Source organism: Pseudopodoces humilis, chromosome 18, assembly GCF_049639895.1.
Source record: "Pseudopodoces humilis isolate 2021_Gansu_Grassland_sample_001 chromosome 18, ASM4963989v1, whole genome shotgun sequence".
Classification (NCBI taxonomy): Eukaryota; Metazoa; Chordata; class Aves; order Passeriformes; family Paridae; genus Pseudopodoces; species Pseudopodoces humilis.
In genome coordinates, this window is record NC_142217.1 from 8287318 (window position 1) to 8311718 (window position 24401).

Genomic DNA, 24401 nt, shown 5'->3' on the forward strand with positions numbered 1-24401 from the left:
ATGCTGCTTGTGCTCCCACAGTAATTTCAACATGACAACTGATAGTTGTTGCAGCATAAGGTAAAAAATATGTTATGTATGCCATGAAAGCAATGGACTGAGATATGTATGAGGGAGATCTTGCAAGTGTTTGGACAGGGATAGACAGCACTAAGAACGTGTGTGTTTGTGAAACCCAGAGGATATATGCAGCAGAGAGATGCTTTGCTCTTGGGATGCAGAGTTCAGTTCACCCATGGGACATAAATGTGAGCAAGACTAGGTTTTGTTACATGTGGTGTTTATGGAAGTACAGTTGTTGCATATTGCTTAAGGTGACTAAGTAATTCAATAAATCTCTGGGCAACACTTCCCAGTTTTAGTTTGGCTTTGATCCTGCATTGTGTTGTGAAGCACATTTACATTAGGGTATTGGTAGGTCTTGGCCTGTTACTGGCATGTTGAATAGGAGCCAGAATGACAGAGCTTTTGCAGAAGAGCTTTGCTACTAGAGCAACACTATTAAAATGAATGGCTTATTGCAGTAGTATTTTTCTTAAATGACATAATTGTGACACGTACTTTAAGTGAAAGCATTTTTCTTAAATTGCCAGTTGTTGCATTTTTTGCTGTGATTAATTTTGAAAAGCTTACCCAAAGCATAATATATTCTGCTTTCTCAGGGATCAGTGATGGGCCTTCAGTTAGTGCATTAACAAATGGCTTTGACACTCCAGAAGAAAGGTATCAGAAACTTAAAAAGGTAAAGTGTTTACATGGGCTAATATGAAAACTGAACTACTTTTGGTGTAGTAGCTTGTGTGTGTGACCAACAGGAGGAAAGAGAGACAGAACTTCCCTCAGTTCTTGTCTCTTTGTGGAATGAAAGTGCATACTGAAGTCATCTTGGGCTAATAGTAAGATGATTAAATGAGAATGAAAACTAGTGGAAAAACTCTGGTGTGTTTGTTTTAAAATTATCAACATTAGTTAAAAAGATTCACTTTACTTAATTTTGAAATGTAGAGAAATCGTATGTGGATGCACCCTGTCAGTCTTTAAATGTGTACATGTTTCATTCTCATGCAAGGTTTTCCTTTCCTTTCCAGCATTCCATGGATTTTTTGCTCTTTCAGTTTGGTCTTTGCACTTTTAAATATGATGACACAGAAGAAAGGTATGTTATTCTCTTATTTCTTGTTTTCTTAATTGAGGATTTTCTAAAGTAATACTGATACTGTATTGACATGTAACTCATCTTTTCTGCAGGTATATAATGAAGTCATTTAACTTCTATATTTTTCCAAAACCCTTTAACAGAAATTCACCAGATGTCAAGTTTGTCTGTCAGGTTAGTAGAAAAACAATTTAATTTTATTACGTTAAGTTATACCTGAAACAAACTTCAGCTTAAAAGGTAGAAAAATGTATGCTTCTGGGTTGTATTGATTTTTTTTTTATAAAATAAGTAAGCATCAGTTAAGAGGAATCCCAGAAATGAGCTTGTCATACAATGTATGATTTCTGGAATTTGAGATAACATTCTAAACTTGGGAAGGTGATTCTGTTTTTGTCCCCTTTCTCACTGAACTTCCAGTTCCCTTTTGTAATCTTTTATTCTCATCTGCTTATCTCCCTTTCACTGCTACCCAGGCTATTGTCATTATTTTTCTGGTCTCAGATTGTTTTCCTGAACCACATTTGGCCTTCTTTAATTTCTTCTCTTTACATAGTTCTTTTATCTTTATGCCTTACCATGGTCATTGTTCTTGTACTTTATGGAAGTTTAAAATCAGTAAGAAAAGTAGCATAGCCTAAACTATCAGTGGCTTCTTTAGGGTCACAAACTTGTTTGTTCTTGGCTTTGGACTTTGTATAATTTCTTAAAAAGTGTAAAAATAACTTACCTTTTATGCCACAGCCACTTTTGCCAATTGTAAAGCCTTTTTCTCTTGTTGCAGAGTTCAAGTATAGATTTTTTAGCAAACCAAGGATTTGATTTTAATAAAGTTTTTCGCAACGGTGAGTTATTTTGGGTTTTTTTTCAATTTCTTTCAACTTCTGCAAAATTTATGATGACACCTTTCATTGTTTTCTGCAAAAAGAAAAAAGGCTGCCATCCATGATACTGTCTTAATATGTAATAAAATTCTTGAATTATTGTTATCCAGTCTACTGTTGTGCTGATCGTAGCTTCCTTTCCAAGAATTCATTGTGTAGTTCAGCAGAACAGAATTCCCACTAACATGAGAGTGTGGTTTTTTTATTTTGTATGGAGGCAAAGGGTGAATAAATAGAGAGAGTAACAAGGTGTGGAGCTGTGTGATACACCAGTAGCAATGTTTAGGAAAGGAATCCCAGTGCACTCATTGGGGCTGCTGCAGTCTGTTATTTGTGATGCACAGAGCAAACAGAGAAGTGCTCAATACTTTTGTGGTTGTGATCTGCAGCTCTGCAGTGCTGGGGCTCATGCCTTGTGCAGTGGTACCAGCTAACCTGGCACATGCTGGGAGGCTGGACAGACACACACATCCACAGCAGATCACTGAAAGGGAAGGGTGTGCTTTCAGCCTGCAGGGGCAAATGCTTGAATCACTATGCCTCCCTAATTTGTTTCTAATTATAATGAGCTTTTACTTTTTTTGTTAGGAATTCCTTATTTAAATCAGGAAGAAGAAAGACAGCTACGGGAACAGTATGATGAAAAACGTTCTCAAGCCAATGGTGCAGGATCTCTGTCATACATTTCTCCTAATTCCACAAAGTGCCCTGTAACAATTCCTGAAGATCAGAAAAAATTTGTTGATAAAGTAGTGTAAGTACCGCTGTTTAATATCCTCTGATGTTGTTGAAACTAAAATGTGAACTGTAGTGATATTTTCATATGTTGAAGCCATTTCTATTAGTTCACTGTTTGTAAAATGCTGCTCTTTTTGTTATGAAGCATTTTCTTGTCTTTTGGAGAGAGCTGTAAACTTCCAACAAATAAAATAGTAGATACAGAAGCAAATAATCTGTTTCTTCCAGGGAACAGATAGAAGACTTACTAAAGAATGAAGAAAGTGAAAGTTTGGAACTGGAGCCATGTACAGGGTCAGTTTCTGAAACTGAATCTCTTATAAATTTTTTTCTTTAATTTGGTCTTCTAGAATTAGGGGAGTGACAGGGAAGAATATGTTTACTTGGGTTGACTGCAGAAAAATCTAGATTTGACTAATATTTGGGTGTTGAGATAATGTGGTGATGTATACGGGTAATTTATTTTGATCTGTAACTTTTGCATGTGGTGGCAAAATATTTACGTATAGCCAAGAAATGTCTTGTATGTGTGAGCTACCTTTTGTTACTGCTGAAGTGATCCATAAGCCTTGGAGTTGCATTTTATAAAGAAGCTTTTCAAATCTCTTGAGCTATTGGTTGTTCACAGTTGGCAGTGTGTGACTATTTTTAGTAGGTCTCCTTCCCAAAACAATCTAATTATCTTTGGAAAGTAGGTATTTGAAGAGTATGATTGTTTAAAAAATTTTTTAAAAAATAAAATTTAATTCAGAAATAGTAAAGCTGAGGATAAGGAACCATCATTGTATCTATGTTGAGGGATCATGGCTATAGAATACTCTCTGATGGGAAGGTATGAGGATAACTGTAAAACATGATGTAAATGCCTTTACAGTTTGGCAGCTGAACATCAGAATTCAGTAAATCTCTTCCTAGCCTATAGTTCTGCTAGCAGTGACTCTTTAAAAATCTTTCTACAAATGAACACTTAGCTTTAACTGGAAATCATTACTAGGAGACATTCTGTGAAAGGGTTATTCATAACATGATTGTCTTTTGGTTTTAGATTTCAAAGGAAATTAATTTATCAGACCTTGAGCTGGAAGTAAGTTACTGGTAATACTGCCTTACTGTATATTTTTAGTACTTTTGATAAGAGATCTGGGTAAGAGTTAATCTACTTAACCTTGGGGTGATTGATTTAGACTCTTTTTTTTCCCCTTTAAAAGAAAACCTTGTAATGTTCTGAAGATGAATTACATTAAACTTGTGATGATTAATTTAGATATTAGAGCTTAGTTTTGTTTTTTTTAATCATTTGTATATAAGATCTCTGAATAGAACAGCACAGCCTAGAATTATGTAACAAATGCAGCATACTAGGTTTCAGCATGCTAGGTTTTTTAGTGAACAGAAAGTGCATGTGCTTATACAGATTGTGGGCTTTACCTGAAAAAATAGTAATTCTTTAGTAGGTACTGGTATGGTTATAATTTTCTGTTGGAACTAAATTAAATAATTAAAGCAGAAGAGTGAAGTTATTGATTGCCCTTGTGTTATGACCTCTTCAAAGGCCATTTCCTCTGTTGAAGTATTCTCTGATGTATCAGTGTTTTGATGCATGCAAGGTTTATCGCATGAAGCAGCCCGTAAGTGAGATGGAGGCTCAAAACTGTTTGAGGAGTCAGGGTGCAAAGGACACAAGTGTTTGGAGTGTGCTCTTCAGTACTAATTTTAGGAGTAGCCAGAGGACAAGGAAATATGCTGGTTCTGCAGTTATTGCATAGTTGTGGTTAGTTCATTACTAGATGATGAGAATAATTGCTACTGGTTAGGCAGGAAAAGGCAATATTCTCTTACTTTTGCTATCAGTTGGATGATCTATGGTTCTGTGTATGATGTTGTTTTAGAAATTAAATGTGACTGTGGTGGTGTGATACAACCCTGTAGCAGAGGTGATGACATTTGAGTTAATAATTCCTATTAAAATTTACTGCTAGCAGAAAGTTGAAGGTTGTTAATAAGTCCTCAAATTAGTGATGTCTTCAAGAGATGCAGTCTCCAAAGAAGCTGTCATGGGGCTGCAAGTAAATGGGACCATTCTCACCAGCATTTTCATTTTGAATTTCTTGAAAGCAAAGTTTCGACATTATGATGTAATATCTAGATAACATTTTCTTAATATTACCAAAATAAAAGGTTACAGGTTCCAGAACAATAGTATGGGAAATCGTGTAAGTGCTAGTTACTGTTAGATAATGTAAGGAGTCCATTTTGCTTCAATTGCTTCAAATTTTGCATTATTAAAATTAAAATTATTATTATTAACATTGAAAAGAAACTTGCAACAGTTCTTTTACACCTAAGATTTACAGAAATAGTGAAACATGAAATTACTGAATTACTGTTGTGGTTTCAATATGGTAAATGCCAAGTGAATGGCTACTAATATTAATATTTCATTTGTTTTGATGTAGGTATCCAAAAGGTATCCATGTGGAAACTCTGGAGTCAGATAAGGTAACTAGGCCTATGACTTCCTCTAACATTTGATCTGTTTAAAGGAAATTGTATTTCTCAATTTCACTGTCTCTTCTGATTTTTAGATTTAACTTGAGCTTTATTATGTAAATGCAAAGCATTTTAAATGGATTTCAGTGAACTAGGTTCTAAACGTTATATCTGACTAAGATATGGAGTGTGGGCATGTATTTCACATACTAAAAGGTGTTTTAAAATACAGTGGATCTGATGTTCTATATTAGTGAAAAGCAGGTTGTGATCTTAGAAAAAACCAGCGGCATCACATGCTGTGTCCTCAATTCCCAGCACAGATCTCTGCTCCAAAAAGTATTTGAAACAAACTATATACCAAGAAATGCTGATAACTGTTTTCGAGAGGTAAAAAGTGGGTTTAGGAAAAATGAGGTTTGGTGGATGAATCAAATACAGCTTTCTGAAGTAGGCTTCTGGGAGTAGGTGATAATGTGATGCCTACAATAGAAACAGTTGTGTTGCCAAGTAACTGCTGCTGAGGTATAACAGTTTTCTTTACAATGTAAATTTACAGAAACTTGCAGCAGCCTTAAATCTGAACTTCTCAGAGTCATTCCTCAAACTATACATTTTTTGTTTTAGAAGGAGAGATATATTGTTATTAGTAAGGTAGATGAAGAGGAACGAAAAAGAAGAGAGCAGCAGAAACAAGCAAAAGAACAGGTAAATAAATTAAATTCCATGTATTTATGTGAGAGAAGGGTGAGAATCTCTGACTTCACTCAGCAATGCAAAAATGCAGGATAGGGTTTGGTATTGTTTCCCTTTGTTTTGCTGTGTCTGGCTAAATTTGATTTTCTAAATTCTACCAGATAACTTAGGCTTTGCAACAGAGCAAAAAGAGTTGTGAGGCACTCTAAAAATATTTTAAAAATCAAAATTTGTGGAATACTGAATGAATACTCTGGAGTAGTGACCACCTCCTTATGTGAATCTCCACTCTCACAGAAGTGTGGACTAGTAAGAGGAAACATCAGTTTCTTGCAGAAATTCTTGAGCAAGTTGTTACATGGTTTGGATTGACAGTCTCCCCTTCTCTTACAAAGCTTGCTTGGTCTTAGCTGTCTGAATTAGTGTCCTGTACAATGAATGTGTCATTTCTCAACAGAAACACACTGTACACTACTGCTGTGGTAACAGGCTGACCAGGAGGTGACACATGGTGTATTCAGGCACTCTCACTGTTTATGGGACTTTGTATTTTGCTTATTGAGTGATGCAAAATTCGGGAGGTCTTAAGACTTGAACTGTGGGAATTCCTGATCAGACTCTTGTGCTTTCATACGTCAAGATAAAGTCAGTTTGGGTGGAGCCAATGATACTCCTATGCAGAAAGCCTTTTAGGAGGGAAAGAGCTAGCTAAAGAGACATTAACTAATGTGATATCTCTTTTTCCAGAAGGCAAGTCAGGAACAATTTACTTCTACAGTAGATTTTTCTGAAAAATTTTTAGTAGGGGTATTATATTACTTGCTTGGACTAGCAGTGTTCAGAGCTGAATTAAATTAACAGTGAATGTTTTTACTAAATTTCAGTTCTAGTTGAATAGACAGGTAACATAAAGCAGAAATTACTTCCCTAGACCTGAAAAAGAAAAATCTGTTACAGAACAGTTTGTACTGTAGTCAGGTCCCCCCAAACCAATCCAGAGTCAGTTTATACAACTACAATATTATATAATATGTCATACATTTTAGTGTTTCTTCTTGGTTTTGTTTATGTAATTAATGAAGAATGTTTCTTCCACAATCTGTGTTAGCATAAAAGTACAGGTCTGATTTAATAGGAGTAACAATCAGGATTCTACCTGTTGCATATATAACAATATATGTAAAGAGTACAGCTGAAGATATATAGGTTCATTTTAATACCTTCTGAGCTGTTTGCAGTGTCATAGCTGCTGAGCACTATTGGCAATCATGTGCTGACAATGAGCTGACTGCAGCTGTTACTGCTCTGGTTGGGGTGAAGTTACCTTTCTTTGTGGCAGCCTGTATTTTATTGTGCTTTGCTTTGTGGCTAAAACACCAGTGATACCACCGTGTGTTTTGTCTACTGCTGAACAGCACTTGCACAGTGTCAAGGCTTTCTCTCCCACCCTCTCCCAAAAGCAATGAGGCTGGAGGGGATGGGCTCCCATTATCCTTATGCACAAATTTTGTTGTCTGTCTTTGAATTTTGGGTGAGGGAAGTGAGCAAAGGGCAAAGTGGCTGTTTGGCTTCTGACCAGGGGCAACCCAGGGCAGCAGCTTGTGACTTGTCCTACCTGACAGTGAGCTAGGACTACATATAAAAAGAGAAGTCTGGGAGAAGCATCTCAGTTGCTTTGACATCTTGTGTCTTCCAAATATTGACATTTCCTATGTGTTCTGTTCTTGGATATGTTTGAGAAACACAGGCAGACGGGGGGCATCTGGCAGTTTGCAGGTACAGTTTTGGCAATATTTGGATTTCTGCTTCATTAATGTCAGAATCTTTGCTTACAGGAAGAATTGAATGATGCTGTAGGATTTTCCAGAGTTGTTCATGCCATTGCTAATTCTGTAAGTTAATGTGATTTTTAACCTACCTTTGTTTGTAAGGAAAAGTAAATAATTCAAAGAAAGGATTCTTCTGCTGTTAGATTTTAGAAGAGAAGTTGAAATACAAGTTAAAGTGTCATTTTAAGTTTGTGTTGCTTCATGTTTTACAGTGGTTGAGTGTGGTTGGTTAAGTAAGCTCAAACTAAAGAATGACATGAAGAATCTTATTATCTGTAGGAGTCAACAATAGCAATGTCTTAGGCTGTAAATAAGCTTTGGTGGCTTCTTTTTTCTCTATTCTGAAAAGATTGTGGGGTTTTTTTCCTTTTTTATTTTTTTCCTGGCAGTTAAAAACTATCAAAGAAGGACTGTTGTCATGTCAAATGAATCAAAGTTAACATTTAAAAAAAACTGCTTGAGCTTTTTCAAGGAGCTTGCTTGTACAGCATCTGGCATGAAAGGTGACCAAGCCAGACCATGCCCTTAATAACTATTGTATATTATAACCATAAGGAGTATATTGTGTGTTGTTGTAGAAGCAAATTAAAAGGTAATGGACTGAGAAATGCCTTGTCTTCAATATTAGATAGACTACATTTGAAAACCAAGTTGTAAGTAGCTGTTCACATCTCAACATATGAAACTGCTGTGGAAGCCTGTGGTAAATGGGTGGCAGTAGAGGAAAAAGGAGTGGCTGCTTTGAGAGAATGGAGGGGCAGGCAGAGAGCAATGGAGAGATTTGATGTGTATTTTCCCACATGCCCTTGGCTGGCAGCTGGAATAGGGGTTTTCACAGATTCCCTTCACCGTGATCAGGACTGGAAGTGTAACAGACATTTAATGTTATTTTCACAGGGCAAGCTTGTTATTGGGCACAACATGCTGCTGGATGTTATGCACACCATACATCAGTTCTATTGTCCTCTACCTGATGTAAGTAATCTTCTGGGTGTTCAGATGATGAAATAAATGCCTTAGTGTATATGTCTTTTAGTCTTAACTCCACACTTTCTTCTCAATGGAAGAATTGGTCAGTCTAATGAAGAAGTATAGAAAAGTACTTTTAAAAAATCTATTTGGTACTTCTGGGCTACTGCCGTATTGTCATAAATATTTATGTAGAAAGTTTAGTTGGATTGTTCTCCTTTGCATTTTTAAAATTATCAAAACAGATAGTAGAACTGTGGTTTTTGCTTGTATCAGGTATATTTAACTGACTGATGTGTTATAAGATACTGGTGTGGATCTTCAGCACAATTGGCTTTTTCCCATTTGTAGTTTACAAAATGGAAATATTTTAAAAAAATAATATAGTACACTTAATAAAATGATAAGCAGTCTTGTAGCAGGATGATGTTCACTGGGGTGAAGAGGTGTAATGTCTGAATAATTGGAGGGAGCACACTTTGACTGCACCAGGGCAGTCTAACAGTTCATGACTGGACAATTCAGTGTATTGGGTACCAAGAACATTGAGGAGGCAAAAGGTCTCATTGGAAGGATGGCTCACATGACATTGTTACTTGCAGTCTTAAGGGGCTTGTGGGTGTTTGGGGAAAAGACTTGATCATAAGATGGGAAGAAGTAGTTTGGGGCTGGTTTGGATGGTATTGGAACACAAGCAATTGTCAGTAGTTCCTGTATTTATGACCCTAGGCAGATCTAAACATGTAGGCAGTCACTGCATACCTGGAGTGAAATACTAGATGCTGGGAACACTTAAGAACTGTTAAGTAGGCTGGAATCAGAAGTAGCCTAGAGTATAAAATAGGATAAGGTGTTGGCAGTGACAGAACCTTTTATTACTAATGACAGACAAATCAGAAATACATAGTCTGCAGTTGTGTGTAATTGCAGGTGGTGTCTATGGTAGTGCTGACAAATACATCTCTTACAGTGAGAATTCAGTTACTGTGGCTCACTTTTAGAGGCTGTTTGGATAATTGTAGCTACTGCTCTCTGTCCTCTCCAGACTGTAAACAGTTCACTGACTTGTTTTTTATCTTCCGATTTAATGTTAAATAAGGACCTAAGTGAGTTCAAGGAAGTAACATCATGTGTCTTTCCCCGGTAAGTTCTTAGTTCAAACTTTCAGCCATTTCAGTATAGCTTTTGCAAACTGATATTTTTTGTCTCAGGCCTGTACCCCAGCTGTTACTGGAAAAGAAATTGGAATCAAGTTAGATAAATACTATTTTAAAATTAATTTTGACCAGCTTTTTTTCAGAAAAGCATTGCTGTTGGTTCACTTTTTGGCAAAAGATGCACCCTTGCTACTCTCCTGGGTTTGGCATGATGTTTGGTGTTTTGAGTCTACACTTCATTTGGAACAAGATTTATTTGCTACTAGTCGTTTGCATCTCTTGCTGTTCCTTGGTTGCTGTCCTTTTTCATGCTGAACAAAGCCAAGGAATGTTTTGGCTGTTCCAAACCCAACAGTAATTTTCAGTAGAGTGTATCTGCTGTTTCCCAGCTAATGCACTAAAACATTTTTGAGGATTTGGCAAAATGGGCATTCTTCTGTTTCAACTTATTTAGCTCTTATTTTGTTTCTAGGTTACTGGATACTAAATTGATGGCAAGTACACAACCTTTTAAGGTAAATTAACATTATAGAATGATTTGAAGACACAAAATTGCATTAATACGTGTGTATTGAAACAAATTATACTTCTTTGTAGAGAAAGCTGTCTAATAATATTTTCTGTGATGCTCCTTTTATTGTTGAAGAATGGTTTTTCTTTACCCCTTATCTAAACTTCAAGAATTTATAGAATGCAAATTTTTACTTTCCTACTAGTGACTTTTGTGTTTGAAGTTTTATGGTAACTTGGCAGCTTTGGATTTCAAAATATGTAGAGTTTTTGCTAGGTAAAATGTGATTAGTAGATTATTTTCTTCTTTTTAAGTAGCATATGCCCTTAGGAGATAAAAAAAGTGCTGTTCATGAGCAAATAGAATCTGGAAGCTGCTTGTATATTCAAAGCCTTAGAGTACTGGGAATGCTGACTTAGATTTGTCTGGAAAAATGCTTTATCATCATTAATCATATATCATCTTGTGGCCTTTGCTCAGTGGATAGTCAGTAGGAAGAAAAAAAAATACAGGTTTCTCTTAAAATGTCTTACAGCATGAGTCTTATTCCTCTAAAGAAGTATGAGATAAGTGTTCTTATCATAAGCTCTTGTTTTCCTATGTGCCTTTGAATTAATTAAAAAACATGCTGAGGAAGCAACATCTATCTTTGTGCATAGCTCTGTGACTCCAGAGCATTCCATAAAGAAGTGCTATTAAATACACTCACAGATATTGTCAAGTTTGTGTTGCACACTGTTGTGGTAAGAATAGAGGCTTTGGCATTCTGAAAAGTAAGAATCCTCCACAAGCTTTGTGTTTGGCACTGCTATGTTGATATTTGTAATTCTACAGCAGATGCATGGGTTTTTAGGTTGTTGTTATGAAATCCTGCTTTGGGATGCCAGATTAATGCATCATTTGAGCTTGTTTGTTGTTAGTTCTTGATAACTTTTCAGTGTGCAGACTAGGTGAGTGTAAACAGCCAGGTTTGACTGAGAATCAAATGAAATCTGGTCCTCGTAGATCTCAAACAATTTTAATAAAGATTGTGTGAGATGTTTTGCTTTCTCTGGCTGTTGATTCTGCTTGTTTCCATTGTACTGATGGACAACATATATTTGATTAAGAATTTCAGTAAGGAATTAATCTGTAATACATCTTTGTGGCTTTTTATTTTATGTATATAATTCATCAGTAGATTCAGTAATGCTACTCAACTAAGTTGAAGTGTAGGAGCAACTTTCTGATTGCCAGGCTTCTTTCACTGTTTCTGTATTACTTTAAATTAGCAGTATTTACACTTGTTAAACTATTCAAGAATGTCCAATCAGCAGGCACATTTCAGTACTCACCTTGAATGCTTTCAACCATTATGATCAATATTTAGAATTTTTGTCTGTTCTTTGTGTTGTCTTTTCCCTTACCACATGTACCCTGCATAAAACCAGACTCAAATAGAAATAATACTTTGCCATAATCCCTCAATAATTCTGAGCAGCATTAATAAATGCTTATGATTCATTATGATGCAAGTGAGGGAAGGTAACTGAGATTTGTCTTGACATACCTCTGGTGCATTAGTTTGAAGCAGGGCTATGTGTAAATCCTTAGAGAACACAAGGTGGCAGCAGTAAATATTAATTTGATCCTATTTGATTTCAGTTTCCAGGGAAAATGTGCTTGGCAATTAATGATGGCTTTTCTTGCAGGAGATCATTAATAATACATCGCTTGCAGAACTGGAAAAGCGTTTAAAAGAGGTTCCATTCAGCCCTCCTAAAGTTGGTAAGGATATATCAAAATGCTCTTATTTCTGAAATATTTTTCTCTTTCAGGGGAAACAAAATGTTTTGATTATTTTTGCTCTTGTGGTCTGAAATATAAATTCCCCTGCTAATACTTAGTGTTTTGATGAAGGGACTTTAAATGAGGGCACTGTACGTACAGAGCAATTATATTTAAAAGTATAACTGGAACTTAGTAAGAATCCAGACAGTAAAAGAATGGACAAACAAAACCAAGAAAACTTATACAGTATTGACCAGTAGTGAGTGTTCTAGAAATTACTAAAGTTCTTTTAGTAGGAAAAAGCGTTATTTGCTTTGAGGTGAGCACAAGGATATTTAATCAAAGGGCAAGCTTAGCTCAAGGTTCTGGAATTTTTCTTAAGCTGTTGATTTAGAAAAGGGAGAGCAATACTCAAGAATGGAGTATGTTGAAAGGCAAAGTTTCAATGCTTGATCAAAATGAAGATGAGCAGTACTTCTTTATGTTACTGAATGGGCAGAGCATGAACACCAAGTACATTTGTCAATAAAGACATCCTTAAATCATTTAGGTTAGTCTTCATTTAAATATCTTGAAAAGTCTGACCATAGGTCAGTCAGATGGTTGGCAAACAGGTTAATAGTGAAGCTTTCAATTAGACTGAGTGTCTGTTCTCTTAAATGCAAAAAAAGATACTCTTTGTGGGGAATTCTACTGTAATTGTCTTGCAATTAATACTCCATTTTGGCTGAGTAGGTCTGGGTATTAAGAGCTTTTTAATAGGAAAGACTTTCCATATTATGAATCTATCCTTATTTAAAAATGCCAAAACTGCTTTTTTAAGAACTTAAGAAAATTCAAAGATTCTGAAAGTTGTATAGACATCTCCAAATGTTATGTGCTGATGAAATGAGCCTGTGGGTAAGGATACAGTACTACCTTTATCTTCTCTGATAAGGTGTTTATAAATGTCTTTTTCCCCTCAGAAAGTGCAGAAGGATTTCCAAGTTATGATACAGCATCTGAACAACTCCATGAAGCAGGATATGATGCTTATATTACTGGACTGTGCTTCATTTCCATGGCTAATTTCCTAGGTACCTGTGAAGTCTTTTCCAAACCTTCTCCTTGGTGCTGTCTGTAGCTGCTTATTATATACTGAATTTATTCTTCATTCATCAGGTTCATTCCTCAGTCCTCCGAAAAACCATGTGTCTGCTAGATCAAAACTCATTGAACCTTTTTTTAACAAGTAAGTAGTTGTATAAAAAACATGCTAAAACATGGAAGTACAACACCACCTTTGGCCGATCTACTTCTAGCCTTGGGAGCAATAGTTAACTGCATTTTTCTTTAACCTAAGTTTTTTTTGGGTTTCTGATTCATGCTGGTAATGCTGGAGAGGCTATGAAGTAAATACCTTTTCTTTTGAGGAGGATGGTTTACTTTCTGCTGACCTGTGAAAGGACACTTAGAAGAGAACCTGGACTGCTTTAATGGCCTTGCCCATGCCACTGTTGAGGATATATTTACAATTTAGATAATTATTTCTGGAGTAAACTTTAGGAATAGTGTAACTGAAGAAAACCTGGTCAGGTGTTCTTTTTGTTGTAGGACCCTCAGTAACTGGTGATAGTGAAAACTGAATGTGCTCAACAATTTGGAAAAACTAAAATGTACCCACGGTAATGTCAGTCCAAATGACACAAAGCATGGGTATTAACATTGTTGGGTAACCCATTTTTAAGATGGCATAAGAAATATACATGTATGATTTATGGGATGATGCTATGAGCAGTATTTTTCTTTTGAATTGGATCTTCACGCAAACTCCTTGAACAACTTGAAGTAAGACTTGGGGAATCTAGAAACCTTTATGCACAGAGTCAATCCTTTACATAGTTAATCCGTAGATTTTACCTTAGGAAACTTCTAAAGATGCTGCCATCTGTCACATAAAGGAAAAGGAGTTGAAATTAAAAAGATTCTAGTGCTTGCTCTGTCTGTTTAAATTCAGGAGAAATGCCGTCCTTTCAAACCCATAATACAAGAGTTGGCAAAATAAATTATTTTAGCTTCAGATGGCCCACACAAAGGATGAAATCATTGTGATCATTGGCTTTCACCTTTCATTGTTCTGAAAATCATATCATTATAGTGACAGCAGTTATGTGATTCTCTTGACACTGAGACGTGAGGCAGTAACTCCATATATTTTAGCAGATGTTACAAATATTCCCTAGATGAAACAGTGACTGCTTGATTTGAATGTGAAAATGATGATAAAATTTATCAGCACAATTTCATTTTAAGATGGGATGTGTCACTAGGTCGTTTTCAGGAACACCAACACACACATGCCAAGTAGTAGGTGCCAATTGAGCAGGTTAATTTTTCAATCATTAACCAAAATTCTTTCTAGAAATACATATTTGCAACAAGTACAAACAGCAGCTTCTAGAGCTGTCACAATAGTACATTAAATTTAAGCTTTTCAAATTAATTGTGTACTTGAAATGTGAAATTCCTCTAGGAGCGACATTTCAAAATTGTGAGTGAGTGAGAGGAAGCCTGCTGTGCCTGTTCTGGCTTCAGAGTTAACACTGCCTGACTGTAATGAAAGGAAGAGTTAAAAAACTGTAGGGAGAACAGCTGCCTTTTTTTTCTGTTTTAAGCAAGAACTGAAAATTAGTGTTTGCAAGAAAATAATGTTTATCCATTCTGTCATTATTCAGAACTTGTAGCTTCTTGTTTCAGAAAAGCTAGGTATTTTAAATCATGGAAACTTGGAAGCCTTGCCATGTTTTTCAAATGGTTTCAGAAGCTTTGCCATATTCTAACATCTGCCACATCACCTAAGAGCCTGCAGATGAGACTATCTCACCTTTTCTTTACAGTGAGCAGGCCAAGGCTTGTATTTTTCAAGGTAGTTTTCTTTCTCCTGTAATGCAAACTAACAAACCAGAATAAGACAACTCTTATTTTTTTTTTTTAATAAAGAAGATTTAACTACATGTCAGAAGTCAAACTGAGGTATTTAAATGAACAAGTCTTTTGCTTTATTCATTCAGTCCTTGCAAGTCTCTGTCTGCAGCAGGTGGTGTTTTTAGCACCTGTAGTAGTATCTGGGCTCTGCAGTTCAGAGTTCCCTAAAGGTCCCTTAGTGAGTGTGTTGCTTCTGGGGCTTTTTGGCAGGTATGCTCTGGGCTGCCAGCCAGCTTCCTGCTACACCTACTTGTCTCTAGTTTGTGGTCTAGAATATTTCCCTAGCTGAGCATCCTTTCTTCCTGCTGGGGAGAAAAAAAACTATGTTCCTCCTTCCTCCAGAAGTTCTACCTGATCCTGTGGGCAGCAGTCAGAACAAGGAAACCTTTTCCTTTGTGCTGTAGTCATGTTCTTCAAGCAAAACACAAACTACAACATGCAAACAGTAAGCTAAACAAATGAAAGTTATACCTTGTGTCACAAGTTTTTCCTGAAAGAAGCTGAGCAGAGGAGTTCAGTATAAGGCAGCTATTCAGAAGCAGTGTTCTCAGTTTGAACTATTATCCAGATAGTTTTGAAAATGTTCTTTAAAACAGACATGATTCTTTGGGTTGCTTATAACCTCTTAATTTCAAGATCTCTATATATTATATGTTAATACTTAAATACAGTTTAGTGATTAAACTTTCAGATCATTGCTAGGATTTTGGAAATGTTTCTTGTTTAAATGGGCTTGACACTAATGTGAGTTAAATTAGTAAATATAAATTTAAACATGAAGCCTTGATGTTTTTTGAACTTAGCTTTCAAATTAAGGCAATACTTTTTTCAAAAGTAATTTTGATGTCTTTCATTATGTCAGCTTCCTGGCTGGCTGTTGAAGAGTGATGGCCAGGATATAGGCTAATGTTAATGTAGGTTAATGATGAACACAGGTAAAATCTTTAGTTTTAGGGCTTTTGTGAGAGTGGAACTGATTAAAAACAGACTTTGCCTTAGGGTTGTTTGGCTCTTTTAGGCATAATACAGTAAGTTATATGATAAACAATTCAATAAGCCAGGAACTCCAGAGATGCATTTCTGTAATCGCTATGCTTTATTGTATATATAAAATCTTCGAAAAATCCTGTTTGTCTTCTGTGAGTAATCCCCAATGAACATTTGTGAGTGTACTCTTGTGTGTATAATTTAGATACTGTTACTGTCTCATATACTTTGGAGTTGGTTTGAAATGTTGTGACTGGTTTAGGGCAACTGCTCTTCTGTATCTTCCCGCCCCCACCCACAAGCCCCTCACAAACTTGTAATGACAATGTTCTTTTGTATCTCCTTGGGTTGTTTGAATGCTATTTATTCTTCTGATGTAAGGGGTAGAAGAGGTGTAGAGAAATGAGAACACCATGTTTTATTGAGCTGAATAGCATCATGGTCTGTAGAAATAGAAATTAGCTTAGAAATGTTTTTTTATACAATGGATATCAGTAACCAAAATCCATGCAAATCACTTGGGTTTGTGCTATATTAGTAGAAAGTTTCTCATAGGGAGCTATGTTCTCTGGCATGTACTGGAAATCCTTCAATTTTTCTATATAATTTACTTTTCCTTTGGAAAATTACTGCAAAAGGAGATTGGTGTGCTTTTGTGCAGTTTGACCAATAACTTCCCTCTCACAGTGTAGGAGTAAACAGTTCCTGTTCTTGTGCTTGCAGCAACATGTGGCTGAAGTAGTCATTGACCTGGACCAGTAAACTGAGCTGAGTTTAAAAAAAAGCCTTCTCTTTTTTCAGCTGGATCAGTTTCTATGCACAGTTCACCACACAGATATGAAAACTTTAATCCTAGCTCAGTGCAGAGGAACAATGTTGACTCCTTGAGACTGTTTATGCACTGTTGTGACTGGCACAATGATAGCCTTCTTCTCCTCATTTCATTTGACTTGCCACAGAAACAATTGTCTTCCAAGAAACTTCCTCAGAATACCTTATAGTTCTTACTGAGAAATGGATCTCTGTCCTCTGACTATGTAATCTGGCTGTAGTCCTTAAACAGTGTAGGAAATAATATTTTTTTAGCTTGGTCTGCTTAGCTTTTAAAGAAATGTAGCTATGACACAGATTTTTACGACATTAACTCACAACTTCATGAATTGAGCTAATTTAATATAGAGTTCTTGCTGTCATACAGAAGAGTGTTACTAAGTTAAATGTTCTGCAGATAGATGAAGAATCTCAGAACCATAGTTATGGATACTTAATTATGGATTATAGTGTAATTTGGTGTTCATGATCCATGTGGTGTAAGTTAGTGCTACAAGATGCAGTTACTTCTGTAACACACCTGAAATGCACTTAATACTAAAATCAATATTTAGGCTACAGAGAGTGTGTGTGTTTCTGTGTGTATGTGCTGTTTAGTGACATAATTGTTTGGCCAAACAAATAAACGTAGGATTTGTTTCAGAGAATAAATAAACTGAACCTAATTAATTTCAGGTATATATATATATATATTTTTTTTTTTTAATTTTTTTTTTTTTTTGACATAAGTCTGTTGTTGTAATTGGCCAGTGTATTGTGTTCCTCAATATGATAAAACCTGGGGGAAGGAAACTTAATTAGTGTTTCTCCCCAGAAGTTTTTGTTGTGTTTTTAGTAGACTTCATCTTTATTTTTATGAAAACCTACAAAACTTACTATTTGAGTGCTTTAAAAACAGTAGGTTCCAAGAACTTGGGAAAAGTTTGTTCAGATAACTCAGCTTAAAACAAACCTGCTTTTTTTTTTTTAATAAAACCTCCCACTTTTGCTGTCCTGCTTGGATGATGGACATCCTCTTTCCAGCAAAGACTAAACTGCTTTTACTGACCAGTAGAAAATTTCTATTTAGCCTATTTAGGCTGTGCTTATCCCCTGCACTGGCGTCTGAAGAGGGCTGTATCTCTTACTAACAGTGACACCGACATTTCAGATGAAGCTGTGAGCACAAATCATAGCTAATAAATCAAATTGAGCATCTTTTGGTGGTCTGGGAGCAGCTTACTGGGAGAGCACAGATCCCAGTTCTTTTCTGCACAGCTGGGTGCCCTGTTAAGGTGCTATGATCCTACCTAATGTCTTCCGCCAGAGTTGGAATGTAGTCACGTACCTTCTATTGCTCCTTGGAGGATGTGTCCCATGCTGCCTCTTTCTATACCACTTCCTTTAATTCCATAAAAGATACCTTTGTGGTGGTATTCCTGTGCCTCCTTGTTTTCTGGGTGGAGCCAACCCTGTCCAGTTTAGACAGACAGCTGTGTTGAAGCCAGGTCCTCAGAAGTGTGGCACCTAAGGCTAAACATAAAAAAGGAACTCTGGCTGCCTTGTAGAATGTCTTCGTTACTCAGTGCTGTGCTGGAATGGGTGAAGTTTCTGAAGCTAATTGGTGCAGATGTTTCTAATTTTTATTGATAAAGTTCCTTTTAGGTGCTGCAGTGCTCAGGGGGATGCAGTGGATGTTAGACTGTACCTTTCCTGGGACTCAGAAGATAAATTAGGTGGGACAGTGTGTGGCACAGTCTGTGCCAGTTCTCACACCCTGTGGCTCACATGTAAACCTGCCATACAGTACATTTTACCCCAGTGTTTAGGGCTTTTTTCTGTCTTCTAGTTGTAGCAAAACCAAAAAAAGTTGTTACTTTGGGCCTTTTTTGCTCTTGCTTTCTTGAACAAGTAAAATTCCTGGCATGATGCCAAGTAATGTTTGAATCTGGTTGTTGGATTGGGTTTAGAGGGTCTGTTTGTTCAAACATACCTTAAGATAAGTTTAGGATTGTTAATTCTGCTTCTTCAGAACGAATGTGTCAAAGAAACTATAAAAATATCTTCAGGCAGAAATCTGCTAATTTTTCCATTTTGCTTCTAGGTTATTTCTTATGAGAGTAATGGACATACCATATCTCAATTTGGAAGGACCAGACTGTAAGTAGCTTCTTTCATTGTAATCTTAACACCATTCTGACAAACATCCTGGAGGAGGAAGTGTAAAGATTAGTCATGTATATCTAAAGCAAGGATATCAACATATCTATCAGCTGTGTTTAGGTTATTAGCTACTTATGAAATGATTTAAAAGTATCTGCTCCCTTGTTTTCCTTTAACAAAATAGTAAACCCAGAAATTGTTCAACTTTGACCAGAGAATCTGCATTATAAAGGGGGCTGATGAGAACAAATTAAGTTAATGTTACTAAATGAGTTTGAAATTAACAGCTTTATTTTTATTTTGGGTTACTATTCTTATGTACTATATCACATAAAAAGTGGGATCTTAACACTGTCCTCTCACCCCAGCAGTAAACACAGAGTGCAAACTAGTGAAAAGCACGTGGTTCTTAAAATCCCGTGGCCACTTTGTCAATTGACATGCAATTAACTTCAGCCTAAACATCAGGATTCTTTTGCCACATGGGGTTATGGTAATGGAAACATATTACTTAAAACATTTTTACCTTTTAGGTTATTTCAGTTTACAGACCTGGAGCTGTAATTAGGTGATAATATATTTAAATGAAAAAAGATTCTACTAATGTCAATGTCCTTACTGTTCCGGGATTTCATTATGAGGGGGAGAACTTTGGATGGGGGTTCCCACTGATGCCTTGACTTAGGAAAATGTGAAGCCCTGGAGGTCAGTCTGGTCCTTGATTAGATAAAAGTTTAATTCTATATTGAAGAGTCAGATACACAATGTCTTGAAAATTACACATTCGGAAGCACTATTTATGTGGACACATTTTCCACTCCTTGCATCGGAAACCTCAGACTGGAGTGTGGCTTTCTTAGATGTCAGTTTAATAGTAACAGAATGCAGTTCTAGAGAGGTGGAACTGACTGTTGGAGAGGAAAATACGTTCTGTAAGGGCATATATTTAATTTTAAATTCAGTTAGGTGGTCAGATCACTGAGCTCTGGCTCTGCTGGAATGGTAATCTAATTACATTGCATCTTCCCTCCCCAACTGTTTGATACTGAGTGGAAGAATGGGTAAATACTTTGGGCCATTGAGAGAGTGCCAAAGCTACTAATTTGTAAAGATGCTACTTCCACTTGCTGGCCAATTTACAGGATTGTTTTGATACTTTGCCAGGAAGGGTTGCCAAAGAAGAGTCTGCCTCTGAAAGTCTGTCTCTTTTATCTGAAAGCCACTCCTGTAGAACAGACTGATGCAGATGTTCGAGGAGAACCTGAGCCAAGAGGCTTTCTAAGCCTCAAAACAGAAAGCATTGCAGGGGTGGCATGTTGGGCTGGCTATTCTGGCCACTTTTGGTGCTGTTCTGAGATGTAAATACCACTGTAGGTTGAGGAAGCTGTCTAGTGGTTGTCTGTGGGGAGCCGTTTCGCAGAGAAGCAAAGCCACCTAAAAGGTACAGCCAGGTTTCTGTGGGAGGTGCACTTGGAGTCTGTATTTTTAAAAAAGAGATGAGGCATAGCTGACTGTTGTATGTTTCTGTTTGTCAGGTAGTGAAATAGCAAGTTCGTGCAATTTTTCCTGAAATAATGGTTTTCAGTAACATGTGCTAAGTTAAATAGAATAAGTTAAAGAGAATATGTGAATGTGACTTTCATCATCTTTTGTTATTGTGTGTTAAAAACTCATTTAAAAGAATGAAGTTGCCTCACAAAATGACTGCAAAGCAGAAAAAGAATCAAATACTTTTCACCCAAGTAGGGAGAAGTTAGAGATTTTAACAGCAGATTCACTGAATTTAAGAATAAGCAGGTACAAGAAGGTTAGGAATAGTTTCTTTTCTATAATCAATATATAAAGGCTGTAATATCTGAAACTGGTTTTGTTCATGCTATGATTTTCTACTGCTGGATTACAAATAATTAAACTTTGAGTTGCTCTCTGTTCAGTAAATTGTACAACAATGAATTGATCTACTGTTGCTTGTGAGGTTTTGGTGTTTGACATGTATGAGGCAAAAAAAAAGAATTTTAGTCCTTAAAAAATGTTTTATCCTTTTTCTTTAAGTAGCAAATTTAGGCAACAGGATTTCACCTGTGCTCATGAAGGGATTGCTTTCCTTATCTCCTTGTGTCTCTGTCCAGCCTGACTGAGCTCCCAGTGCTCATGTACACCTGTACTTTATTACTAGGGGTTTCTCGTCAACTCAGGCTAACCCACTTGTTAGGTGAAACAGATTAAAACACATAGCAGTAACAAGTGGCTGATAGTCTGATTTTGGACACCTGTTCTACAAATGAGATACACCTTGGAGAGCTCTACAGTTTTAAAGCTGAAAGCTAAGGAGATCAGAAAGTAGAAAAGTTTGTATTAAAAAATAATTCAGGCAGGTAAGTCACTAATCATTCCCTAAAATGAAAAACAGTCCCTAAGTCTCTATACCAAAAGAGAAGATTTTCCTGATAGTGTTACCAGGTGGTCAAATTAAAATCTGATCACATCAAGCTGTGTGTAGTTAACCCTTGAGTTATTCTGAACAAACTAGAGCACTACATTGCAAAGTGGAGCACTTGACTTTAGTGGTTCAGCCTCCGTCATCAAACGTAAAACAACACATAAGATTTAGCAATGTGCCATACATAACAAAATAGATCTCTGTAGATACCTGTGGAAAGGCTTAATTAATGAACTGCAAATAGTTTAGCAGGAAAATACAAAGTATTTCAGTGTCTTTGGCCCCGAAAATACAGTGTTCAACTTGTTTCTTTTTAAAATACAATAGGAATTCATAGGTTATAAAAACTCACATCTCTAGTGAAAGGATCTTCAGGTAGGAGAAATATGTGAAAGTAAGATATATAGTGATAATTTATGCTGTATTTTTACATCTTCTAGCAGTTTGATTTGGATTCTCTCTCTCAATTTCACAGACCTAAAAATTTCTTTCAATATGCACTAAAGACTTCTTCACTTCTTTAGATATTGGCCTTGATGAGTTGTCTTTTTTTCTTGGTGTAATTTGTAGTAATAATAAAATGTCAGTGTGTATATTGTAGCTTGTATCTAATACTTTATTTATACTGTATCTAATACTGAGTTGAACATTGTTTCACAGGAAAATGGCAAAAATTGAACCATTGCTAAGAATTTTTTGAAGGTGGAGCATGAAAAAGCTTTTTTTTTTTTTTTTTTCCTTTCTTTTTTCTGCCCTTGCACTTGGTTTGGTGCAAGGGATGGGAAGAACTACATTTGTGGGCATTTTCATGTAGGAAATGCTGTTTCAATTCCTTAAATAGATGAGATAGCTAGTAGGATTTAGTGTGTCTTTCATGCCTAAGTGTAGGCACATTCTAACTGTACCTAATGCAGTTTCATAAATCTTGTCCTGTTTTCTTTTTGAAAAAGGAAAGGAAAAAGCTACATGACCACATTATATGACTGTTTTAGGATATTTTAAAGATTATAGTAGCGACTCTTATTTTAACAAAAACATTTTTGTTTTGTAGTGCAGCCCAAACGAGATCATGTTCTTCATGTTACTTTTCCCAAAGAGTGGAAGACTAGTGACCTATACCAGCTTTTCAGTGCCTTTGGTGAGCGATATAATCTGTCTTCCTTTTATGTTGTTGTTATTAACAAGTTAAATTTCTGGTTTATTTTGTTATTTTTAGTCTGTCTGTGCAGACTTATTCCTACTGTAGGTAACAGTGAATCTCTTTTTGTAATTTTTGAATGGTGTCCTGTGGACTTGGTAATGATGTAATGATGTGAAAATTGCCGTTCTTATTAACTGCTCTTCAGAAATCTTTTTATTTGGTGCTTGTTGAATATTGAGGATCTTTTATCCTTTTATTTCCATCCTCTCCTGAAAGGAGGTAAGAGTTTATATAGGTGGATAAAGAGAATGTCAGTCAGATTGAGGCTTTAGGGACAAGGTTCATCCTGCAGTCTTGTGTAAAGCCAAACTCCAGCATATGTGAGTCTAGGCAAGGAAGCAGGCTTGAAAATAACCAATTTGATTTCCAGATTGTGAGCACCATCCAAGTGAGAAGAAACAGCAAAAAGGATAGTTAATAACTTAGTTAATAACTGAGGAGCAGTAGTTCCTCTGCTAAGTAGAAGTGTAAAATGTAGGTACTTGCATAGCTAAACTAATTGATGGTGGCCTCCTGTTCCTACTCTCGTGTGGCTTGGAACTCTGGAGCTGTATCAAAACTCCCTCAGTTCCTTGTGAGCATTCGATCTTCACCGCAGCAGGGCTCAGTGTAGTGGATAGGATGTGATAGCCCCAAAATGTAGAAGGCGAGGATGTAGGAATGGCAGGATTCTCCCGGAGCTGCTGTTCGGGGTGGGGAGCATCGCCTGGGCTGGGCTCCCAGCGTCTGGGGGCGCGCATCGCCGCCAGGGGGCGGGCTCACACTCGGATAAATGCTCGCTTTGGGAATTGCCAGTTCCCGCTCTCCTCCAGATTTTAGAGCTGAGTGTTTTCATATTTCGATTTACAAACTCCAGGGTCGAGAATTAATCTGTATATTTTTTAAAGTGTTTTTGCCATGGTATCTCGAAACAAACTGCAGATTATTCCTTCCAAAATTCTGGTATACTGAAGTACCCATGCTTTTCCAGTTGTAGGTGGATAGGGGCAGAGTGGTGCAGCGGGAGGTTGAGTGATTTGCCAAAAGCTAAAAAAAAAAAAGGCAGTAACAGACGTGAATTAGCCAAATTTATTACATCAGTTAAAGTGGATTGAAATCAAACAGTATTAGTTGAATTTTACAGAAAAATTATTTTAGAATTAATTGAAGCAGAATTATAATCTTCCATGAAGCTTCTAACAAAATATGGTGAAACAGCTGAAAGGGCTGCAGTGTCACACTTGGAACTGGTTCACATTTGCTAGTCTAGAGGGGATGTTCATGATTCTGAGATCCTTCAGGACTGCCTGCATACCAAGTGGACACCTGTTCATGCAAGATGTTTTTATAGTCTTAGGGGTGAATGTAGTTCCACTGTACAAATACTTGCAGCACTATGCAGTCTCTTAGAACACTTCAGATTCTTAAATTTGTGTTGTTTATTTGGTCATGCTGATGTGAAATATGAAGTTAAAATAGGATTTGCTAGAATACAGCAAATCAGTATATTAAATTTAGTGTACAGCCTTAAGTTCTACTTAAATTAATATCTTTGGGCTTTTGATTAAAACTCAACTTACTATCAAAATGTTGTAAAAACTACTGCTTAATTACCAGTAAATGTCATGTAGGAAATGTATAAGAGCAGAATATAAAA

The 24401-nt window shown here is 36.4% G+C and overlaps 1 protein-coding gene across 3 annotated transcripts in view; it reads left to right on the forward strand.

Moving 5' to 3' along the window:
• Positions 1-24401, forward strand: part of PARN (poly(A)-specific ribonuclease) — a 46932-nt gene that overhangs the window by 645 nt on the left and 21886 nt on the right. Inside the window, exons 3-20 of one of the 3 annotated variants that reach the window (XM_005522894.3) lie at positions 663-742; positions 1089-1156; positions 1249-1330; positions 1941-2001; positions 2629-2794; positions 3007-3072; positions 3824-3862; positions 5235-5277; positions 5896-5976; positions 7800-7856; positions 8691-8768; positions 9862-9905; positions 10392-10434; positions 12122-12197; positions 13166-13276; positions 13362-13431; positions 19066-19121; positions 22616-22702. In XM_005522894.3, coding sequence (XP_005522951.1) covers positions 663-742; positions 1089-1156; positions 1249-1330; positions 1941-2001; positions 2629-2794; positions 3007-3072; positions 3824-3862; positions 5235-5277; positions 5896-5976; positions 7800-7856; positions 8691-8768; positions 9862-9905; positions 10392-10434; positions 12122-12197; positions 13166-13276; positions 13362-13431; positions 19066-19121; positions 22616-22702 — 1308 coding nt within the window. The remainder of the gene's footprint in view (positions 1-662; positions 743-1088; positions 1157-1248; positions 1331-1940; positions 2002-2628; positions 2795-3006; positions 3073-3823; positions 3863-5234; positions 5278-5895; positions 5977-7799; positions 7857-8690; positions 8769-9861; positions 9906-10391; positions 10435-12121; positions 12198-13165; positions 13277-13361; positions 13432-19065; positions 19122-22615; positions 22703-24401) is intronic. The other 2 variants (XM_014252463.2, XM_088064349.1) reach the window with 2 other exon arrangements.